At 34.4% G+C, this 12,476-nt stretch overlaps 1 protein-coding gene across 1 annotated transcript; it reads right to left on the bottom strand.

Annotated features, from left to right (window-relative positions):
* Window positions 1-2,220: 2,220 nt before the first annotated feature.
* LOC135635279 (protein SOB FIVE-LIKE 5-like) lies at window positions 2,221-3,810 on the bottom strand. Its single transcript, XM_065146252.1, has 4 exons — window positions 3,017-3,810; window positions 2,822-2,929; window positions 2,656-2,733; window positions 2,221-2,548 (listed from the first exon to the last, which is right to left on the bottom strand). The coding sequence occupies exons 1-4, from the start codon at window positions 3,410-3,412 to the stop codon at window positions 2,480-2,482; spliced, it is 651 nt and encodes a 216-aa protein (XP_065002324.1). The 5' UTR covers window positions 3,413-3,810; the 3' UTR covers window positions 2,221-2,479.
* Between the last annotated feature and the right edge of the window lie 8,666 nt (window positions 3,811-12,476).

Below are 12,476 nucleotides of genomic sequence, written 5' to 3'. Positions count from 1 at the left end.
GATCGATGAGGATCTATAACTTGCACATTCTTCGGCTGACATTTTTTAGACGGTGTTTACTTTTAGATCTCGGTCCTAATCGCACCCGATTGCGTTCTCACTGTCTCGCGAGTAACACGGTGCAACGTGTTGCCTCCGTTTGACCGAATGGACTCACTGTATCGGCCACTTGTCCTTGTTGACTGCACTTGATCACAGTGGTCCGCCAAGTACAATCATTTCGAGACTGAGTACATGTTCTCCGAATGAAAAGTCTGTCTCACATGACAATATATATTATTTATCAGCTAAACAAATTAGTGTTTTAGATAATTTCTCTAATATCTTAAGTGTGTATTATTAATCTCTTATGGTTCCGTAAGATTTATATCGAGAGAAATACAGGTTATTAGATCATGAAAACATAATAGAATGACAAAAGTATTATTAAAATCAAATTTTAATGTTTTCATTCGCACAATGAAGAGACTATGTTGGATCGATTCTTTCTATTGTAGGGATGGTAGATTCCTCTCTGAGATCAGATGCAACGAGGAAGGTTTGTTGAGACTTCAAAGGATTCAGTGGGTGTTTGATGATATCAGGACCGAGATGATGGAGGTGGAAGGTGTGAGTCAGTCATACCACATGTTTGTTCTCGAAGAGAATATTTACGGGGGCATCAGACCCACTCACTACCGACAATGAATTGCCATTTAAGGCTGATAAAGGTGGTGAACGCAAAGGCTGACAAAGATGATGAGGGTGTGCAGTCTTAAAGACTGGATTTGACTGCTAAGGTTCATGTGCATGTGTTTGCTTGCTCGGTTAAAGACTCATTTATGAAGGCTTGCGATGAGTGAACCAACTCAAAAGCAGCACCCCATCAAAGAGCTATGTTCTCTGAAAGACTAGGTTTGACTTCTGCAGCCTGGTGTCTATTTGATCTCTTTTTGTGGTTTAAGCCAAACCTTGCATATTTGATAGCTTGTCTTCTTCCCTAGTGATTCTTAATGAGGGTCAAGTGAGCAATCTTTCATCTCATCGATGTGCTTAAAAATTTCTAGCCTGACAAAGTTCTTACCAGCTTTTGCATCAAACCACCAAGAACTCATACTCAGCAAATATGATTGGGAGTAACAATGTAACATGTTACTCTGCTCATGGTGATATCTTGGTTTGAGAGTTTCTGGGGCTAAGTGCTCAAGTTAAAGACCTAGTGCACTTCACGGCTGTATTTTAATTGAGAACAGCATCAGATTGCAGTGAGACGGGAGCTTTTATTTGCTTATTGCTAGCTTCTCTCTCCTCTCTCTCTCTCTCTCTCCCTGATATTAGATTTTGTGATATGTGATCATTCCGAACTCCAATCCTCTTTCTTTAACTATACTGTTTCTCTCTTTCATGTTGTAGTTGCATGGCACAGGACTCAAGACTGTGCCAGAGGGGACAGCCTAGGAGGCAGAAGACATTAGAAAAAGGAGACAGAGATATTGGATTTCAATAAGGAGAGGGATCATAATATTAAATTGGACTCTCGGCATGCAATATCTGGATGAAGGATCTCAGGCCACTTAGATTAGATCCTTCAGATTAACCAAGTCAAACTTTGTTTTGGATAGACTTTGTCCTAGAAAAATACAGGCATTTTGAGTATTTTATCTAGAACTGGTTTTTGTGTAATCTCCTTTTAAATCAAATCTAAAGAATCTTAGAGCTTCTCAAAATAGTGGAAAAGGTGTCCATGTTTCTCTTTCACCAGTCCTTAGCTGTTGCATCATGCTCATAGTGGGTAAGCTTGCTATGTATGCCTCCGTTTGATCCAAAAATGCTGGCAGTGCCAGTAGTAGAGAGCTTGCATCTTATTCCTTTGTTTATATTAGGGTGGCTTTAATGTCACTCACTGACTCACATGAGATCCCCTTCACAGCTAGCTCATCAATGAGCTGTTCTAGGCCAAGCTGGTATTGAAAGTGACCATGCATGAAGCTTATTTGGACAAGTGACATGTTCTGGTAGCTCCTTCCTCTTCCATCATTCCATATGCTTTTAGGTCACTGATTCTTATCTTGGAATTTATGAACTTGTTAACTGGATAAGGGTTCTTAGCCTGAATGTGCATTTCGAAAGTACACCCTGATGGTTCTATGCATGTGGCTTAGAACTGAGATAAAGAAGTGTTGTTTTGTAATCTCATGATGACAGTCTGGATTGCTGTGGATCCTCCATGGGAAGGTGGGAGGTGAGGATTGAAAAGGAGTTTGGTAGCTCCCTCTGATGCCACGGAAAGTAGGTATGGGCAGATAACCCACAAGCTTCATTTTGTTACTTTTCATTCATGAGAGAAGAAGGAATAAAGAAGGGAAACAGAAGGCTATTATTTATTTCTCTCTTTTCTACTGCTCAGGTTGATTGCTTCCCACTGCAATGACATGACAAAAAGGATAATAACAGATGAGAGAAGTACAACAGAAGACCAAGCAAGATTTCTCTGAGATCTTCAGACATTTATCCTTTTTGTTTCTTCTTCTTGCGAGCAGATGGTCTTCCCGCCTTCTTTCCTTGGTACCTGTTGATACAAAGTGCACAGGAGTAAGTCAAAGAAAAACTGTGAAGAACTGAAGATTTCTTTCACCTTTGAAGATATGTAGATGAAGAATATGGAGATCACTTAACTGGTATTGAAGGGGTTGGTTTCACAGGAGCAGAGGATTGAAGATAGCCGCCCATCTGCTTCTCCACTGCATGATTTCTCTGCCATGATCTCATATTTTGTAGTCAATGTAACGCAGCAAAGAAGAACACTGTCGAAGAAACAAAAGTACCAGAACCTCAAATGCACCTTAAAATGAGTAGCGGAGAAGCCACAAGAGAACTCCAAAACGCTTGCAATGGGTGGCATCATATGGCTGCCGCGGCTCCTGTTGTCGTCGCCGCTAAAGCTATTAGTCTGCGAGGTAAATGAACCCCAAAGAGATCAAGGAAACAACAAGGGTGAGATCAAGACTGAGAGCGAGTGTCAGGGAATGGAGCATGCCTTGGAAGAGCTGAAGGGAGGGGAGCTTGCGGTGTCATCCAGAAGAGAGGAATGCTTCCCCTGTTGCTTTGGTTCGACTCTCCTCTTTTTGCCACCACCCACGGCCAATTCAGCTGTTGGAACCAAGGCAGAGCAGAGGCAGCCATTGCCTCCAAAGCAAGTGCTGGAGTGAAGATAGTAGAAGCAATGCTCATCCTCTTCTTGAAAGTGCGGTGGCCCAGAGGATGCATCAGAGACCATGGATAGGTCTTCCTCCTCCTCCTCCTCCTTCCCATGAAAGAAACCACCTTTGTTATAGACAAGAGGCTCACAGGAGGAGTGGTCTAGGTAGGTGGTCCAACCAGATTGACATCCGCTGCTGCACTCTGAGCTAACATCTTCCCCTTCCCCCAGCATTACAATATAGGAGAAGCACTCTGGCAAAAGACAGCTCCTCCTCCTCTCACCTCAAGGACTAGTTTGAAATGGAGAAGATAGTGGCAGTAGCAGTAGGCGTAGTACAATCAAGATGCGACTGGAAGAAAGGAGTACGTGGTGGCGGGATTGGGAGGGAGACTGGAGGCAGAAAGAAATGAAGAGCATCAGAGCCAATTCCCAGACTAGTTTTGTCCCTGTCTCGATGCCACCCCTCCCACCTCCTTGCTTTCCTCAGTGCACATGAAAATTAAGACTGCCAGTTGGGCACTGGGCGCGCTTTGTTGATGAACCTGCACAGTGAGACTACACAAACAGAGACCACAGAGCGAGAAAGAAAGAAAGAGAGACTATGAAACAAAGAGCTCTCTCTCTCTCTCTCTATTCTCTTTTGGTGTCCATCACACACATGCACCATCGGAGGGAGTCTTTGCCTCTATCCGTAGAAAGAACGGAGGCACAACGGCTTCACATGCGATACAGCGAGGCAAAGAGTACCACGCTACACCGGTTTCATTATTTGCGTCCAGATCCCGTGAACGGAGGAAACATGGGAAGGTGCAGCCTATAACTCCGCGTACGGCCTCCAAATACCGCGTCATGGATTAGCCTCTTTAATCCCCCCTCCTTCCTTGGGGCCTTTGGAATCAGTAACAGTGTTTCTTTGCTTACTTCTGTAGAAAGAATAGATACATACACAGATCAATAGCAATTGAAATGGAGTACATTGGATATTTCGACCTTAGCTTCCACGGCTTGGTGCCATCCATTGTTCACGAGAGACACAAGAACATCAATGCCTGTAGTGCGTGGAATCAATTCCATCCCTTCTCTCTTCGTTTTCTGTCTTCAGAATCTAAACCATGCTGTGTTCGCAGTAAACTGATGGAAGTAGATTAGCATGGCAAGAGTTACTGATGATATTTCTGAAGCATAAGGGAAATATTCAAAATGTATCGCATTAACAATGTCTTGTGATTCCCATTTAGTACACGCAGAGCAGTTTATAGGACTTGAGTATAACAATTAAAGCTGTGTAATATATGGAGAAACAGAGAGAAGGAAGGATCAGAAAGAAAGGAGGCAAAAAGTTTCAATGAGGAGGTAAAAACAAGGTTTATTGATATAATTTGCATCTATGAGGAATATAAATACTGACAGAAAATACTTAAGTTAATGATAGTAAACTGGAAGATGATATGGGACCCTTTTTGACTCCTTGAAGCTCAAGTCATATGTGCCATCATCATCAAAATGATGGATCCCCTTGGTCCTATCATGGGACCAAGAGAAAGAGGAAGACAGGCCTGTGCTGCTTGCTGTTACCCCTCTTTGAATGCACCTGCACATGATGGGGGACTTACTGCCCTATTTTGCCCCCAAAGAAAGGTTGCCATTGCTCCCATCTCTTTTGACTTACACTTGAAACAATCATGCTTCTTGAGGTGCCTGAGATGGTATGCAATGATGATGAGTTCATTCTGGTGATGGTCGACAGTCATACGTGGGTAAAAGGAGCTGATAGAACGTAAGTTTCAGAGTTATATCAGCTCTAGCAATGGCGAACAGAGAAGATTAGTGGATCAATCCTCAACTCTCAGCTCTCAGAATGAGAGCAGAAGGCAATAATGATATTTATCTTTGGCATCAATGGCAGACATTGTGATTTGTTTCACGATATGACTCCAACCTTTTCCCAATCATTTAATTGTCCTTTTTGGGGCAAATTGCCAGAGAAAGCTGTTATTTTTTGAAAAAAAATTCTCAGTTAGTTTTTTTTTTCTTTTTTTTAATGATGATATTACAGAGCACCCTTTTTTTTTAAGTCCTCTTTTTTTTAGAAAAAATCTTAGTTAACACATATTTTTTAATTTTTTTTGTATATTATTCCTTTTTTAAATGATAAAATTACCTTTTATCTCTGCCCTTGGCCACTGCTCTTGTCTCTCTTCTCCTTTTCCTTTTCTCTATTATCGTTTTCGTCCGTAACCCCTTCGCTAAAGTCAACGATGGGATGACGGAGATGATGGGCAGAGAGATGACCCGTAGGTCTTTGCCCTTACCCATAACCCCCTCTACCAAGATAATGATTGAGGTAGTCAACAAAGGAGAGTTGTGGCGAAAGCAATCGATCATATAGTCATAGTGTAGAGGGGGTCATGGGTGAGAGTTCATGAGTCATCATCGACAATGATAAAATATGATGGGGGGACCTGTGCACGAAGGTATAAGCGGGGCTAGGGGAAGAGATTATGACTAGTGAGTAGAGATAAAATCATCTTTTTTTTTAAAGAAGTTGTGTTTTGTGAATATTTTTTAAAATGAAAGCGCTCTCCAAAAATCTTTGAAAATGAGAGCACTTTGTAAAAAAATTTCAAAATTAAAATTTATTTAAAAAAAAAACCCCTTTTTCTTTGTCAAAAGAATAAAAAGAAGCTTTGCTCATTGCTAAAGACGTCTGAACTCAGATGAATAAGTGCAGACATTACCACCACCTAAATGCATGATTGAGCTCATGATTCAAGAATTCTGCCTTCATTGTCGTGATTTCAAATGCCAAGTGATCACCCAACAACAGATGCAGGACTTCAGTGAAGCATCGTTTCAACAGCTATCATCAAAGCAGACTCAGAAAAGTGGTGCGGCAATGATCTGATCCACATGAGGAAGAAGCTATGACAAAAAGGACTGCTTTGCAAAGGAAAAGCTCAATGTTATATAACAAGTGGCTGCACACAAGTCTTGCAATCTTGCAAGCAGTAGGTCTTCAAACGAAAAAATAGAATAAGATATATTGAGAGAAGGTCTTTTGTCATCGGCTACTATGACTTCAGCATGTACATTGAACATGATGAGGGGAAAAAGACGGTTGATGTTTGAGGTGCATGAACTTGTCGACTACAATCAAAGGTGATCGATCTCTTCTTCCAAAACAAAATTGGAAATCCCCTTGTGTATCTCTTCATCTATTGTCTCTGCCACTGTCGTATGAGAGTTCGTGTAAGAACAACTTCACAAAAGAGACTTCTTTAAACAATAAAAAATAAAACTATAACTATTATTATTATTATTATTATTTTCTTCTCTTAGATTGATATATTTGGTAGAATATGAAAGATATGTATAACGTGTGACATGAAATTAGCTTATTTTGACAGCTGCTCTTATAGCAGACTGCTTACTGCTCACATCTCTTACTTTAGTAGGACACACAATAAAGAGGCCAAACAAATTAAATTCTCAATAATTTGACAAATTATTTCGTTGACAACGGTGTGTGACACAAGTCAACGTGGCTCAGAAATTTTCTTTTACCAAACAAAATTAAGATATGCTACCCTTAAAAGGAATATAGGATTCACCGCTTGCTTCATAATGTAGTAAAATAAGCAAGTCTTAAGGGAGAGAATTTTTGTCAACTATTTAACTACCCTTTGAGTTATTTTAATGATACAAAAATTTCTCATTTATCATACTATTAACAGCTGCTTCATAATATAATATTATTATATGCAATGCTGAAACCTTCTGCTCACAAATTGTTATTTTTTGAAAAAAAATATAATAAATAAAGGATAATTTATCAAAAAAATAATTATGAGGTTTTATTAGATTGCGCTCCATATTTATTTATTTTTATCAGGGATATCCCTTTGTTTAAAATTTTAAAAGTACTCTTCAAATTGGTTTGATCATTTTTTTAAATCGGTTGGTCGATCTAAGAGCTAGTTTGGGTCGAATCCTACAAAATATATATGATTAAGTTTGAATCAAAAGATAAAAGGTTTATACGAGGATTACTCCAAATTATTGTAACTCTTATATAATTGATGGCAACCAATGCTCCTCTCCCTCCTTAGCCCCTTTAATGAATGATAATAACATCATCTCTTCTCTGGTAACAACGAACTCCTTTGCTCCTTTTGATAGTGAAATCTTTTGCTCCTCTCTAATATTTACAAATGGCGATAACATCCTCTCCTACGGTGAAATCTTCTTTTCCTCTTCGATGATGAATGGCGATGACAAAGTCCTCTACTCATATTTGGTATTTACGGATGAAAACAACATCTTCCCCTCTCCAGTGGTGATGAACTGTTCTGCTCCTCTTTAATAATTACGTAAATAGTGACCTTATCTCCTCTCCAATCGTAAATGGTAGTGTATTCATCTACAGTGACATCTTTCCCTTTCTGATAATAAACTTTTTTCAAGAAAAAGTGAAAATTATTTTGAAATTATTTTTTCTCATTAATTCATCAAGTATGTGCACCAATTCTATTGTCATTTCGAGAGTCATTAGGGATTTTCATATTTATATGATTAAAATTGGTTGATTGTTCACTAATTACTAATATTTATATTTTTAACATTACGTAAGAGTTTTCTTATTTTTAGTAAGATAATGAGAGATTGATTATCTAAAACTAAAAGAGAATCATTGTTGGTGAAATTTTTATTAGGGAGATGTCAAGATTTTTAGATCTTAGGTGTAGATCATTAAGCTTAATGGATGTATTTAAGAGAAGCATGGTTACATTTGCAACACTTTCTGGGATTATTGTTGATAGGTTGATTAATTCTTGTTTTTAGTTACAGTTAGGTGCAAAATTATAAATATAGCTTTCTCTTAGCAGAAGTAATATTTCTCAAATCTTATTGTAGTATTTGTCTAATTATCTTAGAGGGTTTATAATTTTTATCATAATTGATGAAATTGGACAAATACTCATTGGATATTTTTCTTAGTGAAAATAATTTGTAGATACTAAATATTTAGAATAGTCCTTTTCTCTGGCTTTTTTTTTCTGCATTTGCTTAAACTTTAGATATAATGTCTCGTATTTATAATATTTAATTTTGTCTATAAACATGGTGTCACTATGTAGATCCCTTCCACTTAGGGGTAAGTGACTACCATAGGTAATATATATTTTAACTTAGTGATTTATATTAATTATTATTATTTTATATTAATTAATATCCTTTTTAAGGTATAAAGTTGAAGATGTCTAAATCACCCATTCTTCCATCTTCACCCCCTCATACATCAATCCCTTATTTACCATTATGTGCTTTGTTAGTTTGCATGTCAACCCCTCCACAATACATAGTTAATAATTATTGTAGACATTTTGTCTATGAACTAAGTGGTAGGAGTCAATGTCACATGATATCTATTTCTCGCTATGTTATCTTCATGTTCTTAGAAGAATATATTTTTTATTATATAATATATATTCCTAACATTCTTATGTATCAATATACTTTATATATTATTTTGTAACACTGGATGGAGGAATTCTTTTTTCCTTTGATAGTGTCCCAATTGAGGTTAACACGAGAGATGTTATTCTAATTTAGAAGATTCCCGAATTTAGACAAATAATAAATGTTGAAGCAATGGGTTTAGGTTATATATTTAGAGATCAATTTTTTATTATATAAAATATAGAAGATCTGATATGTAGGCTAATATATAGTTATGATAATGTTAACATTTTTTATTTACATAATTTTATTTATATTTTATTCTATTAAATAAACTATACTTTACCCCGTATGTTATTATCTTATATTAAAGATTTAAATTCATTAACAAATTACAATTAGGCAATAATCATCCATTCTTATATCGCTATTAAGATTTCTATTGTTGATACTTGTATAAAGAAGTTGAAACTTCGACGGTAATACCAAGATGATTGGATATTTGAGAGGCTGTGTACTCTTGATAGTAAGCTAAATATCATTTTTCTATGTACACATAAAAAGTTCAATATATATTAATTTTGATTCTTAATTTTGTTAATTTTTTGATAAATATAGTCATATGAGTATATTGATATGCTTATGCTATCCCATTATCTTGATCATTTATGACTATAGAGATGGGATCAGATGAGCATCAACAAATAGATTATTATCGACTTAAGGTTGTAATCCATAATTGAGAATAAGATAATTATGGACTCAGGAGTTCATTTGCAGATATGCATATGTCTCAATAAATATATCAAATGCTTATCTCAACAATTACTATTAGTTAAAAATAAAGGTATAATAATTATATATATATATATGTATATATTTATATATATATATATGTATATATATATATATATATATATATATGTATATATATATATATATATATATATATATATATATATGATATATTAAACTATTTATATGACACATACCTTGATGAAAGGTTACAGAAATATTCAAAAATCATGGACTTAGTCATCTTGTAACCCTAACCATAGAGGATCATTCATTTAATCCATTGACAATCCATTATTTTTCGTAGTACGTTCTACGACACCTAAAGATCGATCAAGGGCTACGCTGTTAGTAGTCCATATTCAATATAGGCTAAAAATATATCAAGTCTTAAAATATAGCTCATATTTCTTTAGGAATAGAAAATTACCTAAAATATTTTGGGACATTAGAATTAAGTGGTATAAAATCTAATTATCACCAAAGTTGTTATATAAATCATTTGACAATGTGATGTTATATTAGTAATTTGATTAACGTTGTTCTAAATTGCTTCTATACGTTTGGTTTATAGTTATTATTTTTTTCTTGTGTGTAAATTTAGGGCGCTTTAGATTGAATATATGATTGAGTGTTACTTGAGTATAACCTGTGTGTAATATGAGTATATCTCAAGTAATTTTTCTTAAACCTATTCAAATTTTTCTATAATTATCCTAATATAATTTTAATAAATTTAATATTATTTTTTCTTTATTTTTGAATTTAAGGTGACTAATTATCAAAATAGAATGCTTTTAGTTGAATTTGTGATCAAATATAATTCGAGTGTAACGTGAGTAACTCAAGAAATTTTCACCAAATTTATCAAAACTTCTCTATAACTATTATAATATGATTTATCATAATATGATTTTAGTATGTTTAGTATCACCTTTCTTAATTTTTTATTTTAGGATGATTAATTATCTAAATAGGAGATTTATATTTTGAATATATGATCGAGTGTAACTTGAGTGTAACTTAAGAAATTGTCTTTCAACAAACCTATCCGAGCTACTTATAACTATCATAATATGATTTTACTATATTTAGTGCCACTTTTTTTAAAATTTATTTGATTTTATGATGATTAATTATCTTAACAAGGGATTTATGTTTTGAATTTATGATCAATTATAACACGAGTATAACTTAATTTTTTTTTACCAAACGTATTGAGACTCCTCTATAAATATCCTAATATGATTTACTATTCTTAATTTTTTAATTTTTGGATGATTAATTGTCCAAATAAGGGGTTTGTGTTTTGAATATGTGATGGATTGTAAGTTTAAAAAAAATTACCAAACATATCCAAACCTTTGTATAAATATTTTAATATGATTCTAATATGTTTAATATCACTTTTTATTTTTTTGATGATTTTAGGAAATAAAATATTTTAAAAAAATACTGTAGTTTTAGGTGATACTATCACTTGATTTGAGGTGGTAAAATACCCATGATTAGGAGACCACTGGATAAGGATGATACCATCATCATTGATAGTATTATATTATAATCGAGTATCACTCGAATATAATTTATGTTAAATTTAATCAAACCAATCGAAATTTATCCATAACTATTATACATGATTATAATATAATTATAATTATTTTTCATAATTTTAGATGATTTAGTATATTTAATGAAATTTGACACATGGTGACCAGAATGTCAATTCATAACTTGAGTGTAACTCAAATAAAAAAGATCTTAAAAATTAGCAAAATGGTAACATCAGTTTAAGTAAAACATAAATATAACAAAGATTGTAACATCTGTAATTGATAACTTTAGACTCTATAAGTTAGCATAGTTTTATAATGTTACTGTACACTTGGCGAAAAATTATATGGGTATAGTATACATAAAAAATAACTTCCTATAAACTAATGTAGACAAAAACAAATTGACTAAAATTATACTATATAAAAAGATAAAAAATAACGCCTTATAGGGATCTTGCCATTGTATCTTGAATCTATTATTGCCTTCTTCGTTCTAAGCTAATAATACCAAACTTAAAAGATATATTCATCTCGTAATATATATTTTTTGTTATTGTAGTAAATGATCCGATATCATTGTCATTATCATTAGCAAAACCTCTTCCTCTCCTCTTTGACGACACCCACCTGCTGTTGCTATAAAGAAAGCTAAGGCTTTATCCCTATTTCATATTGGTAACAACAATGACGATAGTAACGACTACCATTGATAAGAAGGTCAACAATAATAATTTTTTGCACATCTTTATTGTGTCGATGAAATAGATAGAAAAATGATTTAGAAAAAAATAAAGGACAATCTAAGCCTTAATGATAATAAATTAAATACTTAAATTTTTTTAAACTAATTTAATATGATTTAAATCTAATAAATCAGTTCAACCTAAATTAACCACCAACCAACATATATAAATATTGGGTGTCTTTTTTAAACTTTACTAAGGGTATTTTGATCCTGTATGAAAAAAAGGGCCGCTCTTTTATTAAAAAACTCATTAAGAATTTTTGGGTAAATTACTCATAAATAAATAAATAAATAAGAGGAAAATAAGTTAAACATATTTGCCTCGACACGGACAAAAATTAATTGAACCACGTGTCAAGTGTTGCGTCATAGAAGACCCTATCCGGGATTCACCTTATGAATTCTCGCCACAAAAAAGAAAAAAAATTGAACACAAAATACTTAATAAAGTAATTCAATCAGACAGAAAAAGCACACAAAAAAAGAGAAAAAGAAAAAGAAGGAAACTGTTGAAGACATATCAGAAAAAATGCAGTGACGATATAGTAAGAATCAGGATGATTACATATCACCATTACCTCATAACGAGATCGTATGCACAAACTCGATCTTCCATTTGTTTCCTTCATGTGTTCGATATCAACGGTTCAGATCACAGTTTCCTATGCCTTTACTCGTGTGCAGGGCTCGAGTCGCGGGATGACATGCCCTTATATGCGGTGAGCCGGACGGTAACCGA

The sequence above is a fragment of the Musa acuminata genome, chromosome BXJ3-4 (genome assembly GCF_036884655.1).
Source record: "Musa acuminata AAA Group cultivar baxijiao chromosome BXJ3-4, Cavendish_Baxijiao_AAA, whole genome shotgun sequence".
Taxonomy (NCBI): domain Eukaryota; kingdom Viridiplantae; phylum Streptophyta; class Magnoliopsida; order Zingiberales; family Musaceae; genus Musa; species Musa acuminata.
Note: the sequence above shows the minus strand (reverse complement) of the source record. Positions and strands in the feature narration are given on the sequence as shown.

Bases quoted from the DNA above. Each gene is read 5' to 3' on its own strand.
- LOC135635279 (XM_065146252.1), bottom strand. From the start codon at position 3,412: ATGCTGGGGGAAGGGGAAGATGTTAGCTCAGAGTGCAGCAGCGGATGT. The intron at 2,930-3,016 runs GCATGCTCCATT...TTTACCTCGCAG, and splicing joins CTCCCTTCAGCTCTTCCAAG to ACTAATAGCTTTAGCGGCGA. The intron at 2,734-2,821 runs GTGCATTTGAGG...AGATCATGGCAG, and splicing joins TCTCCGCTACTCATTTTAAG to AGAAATCATGCAGTGGAGAA.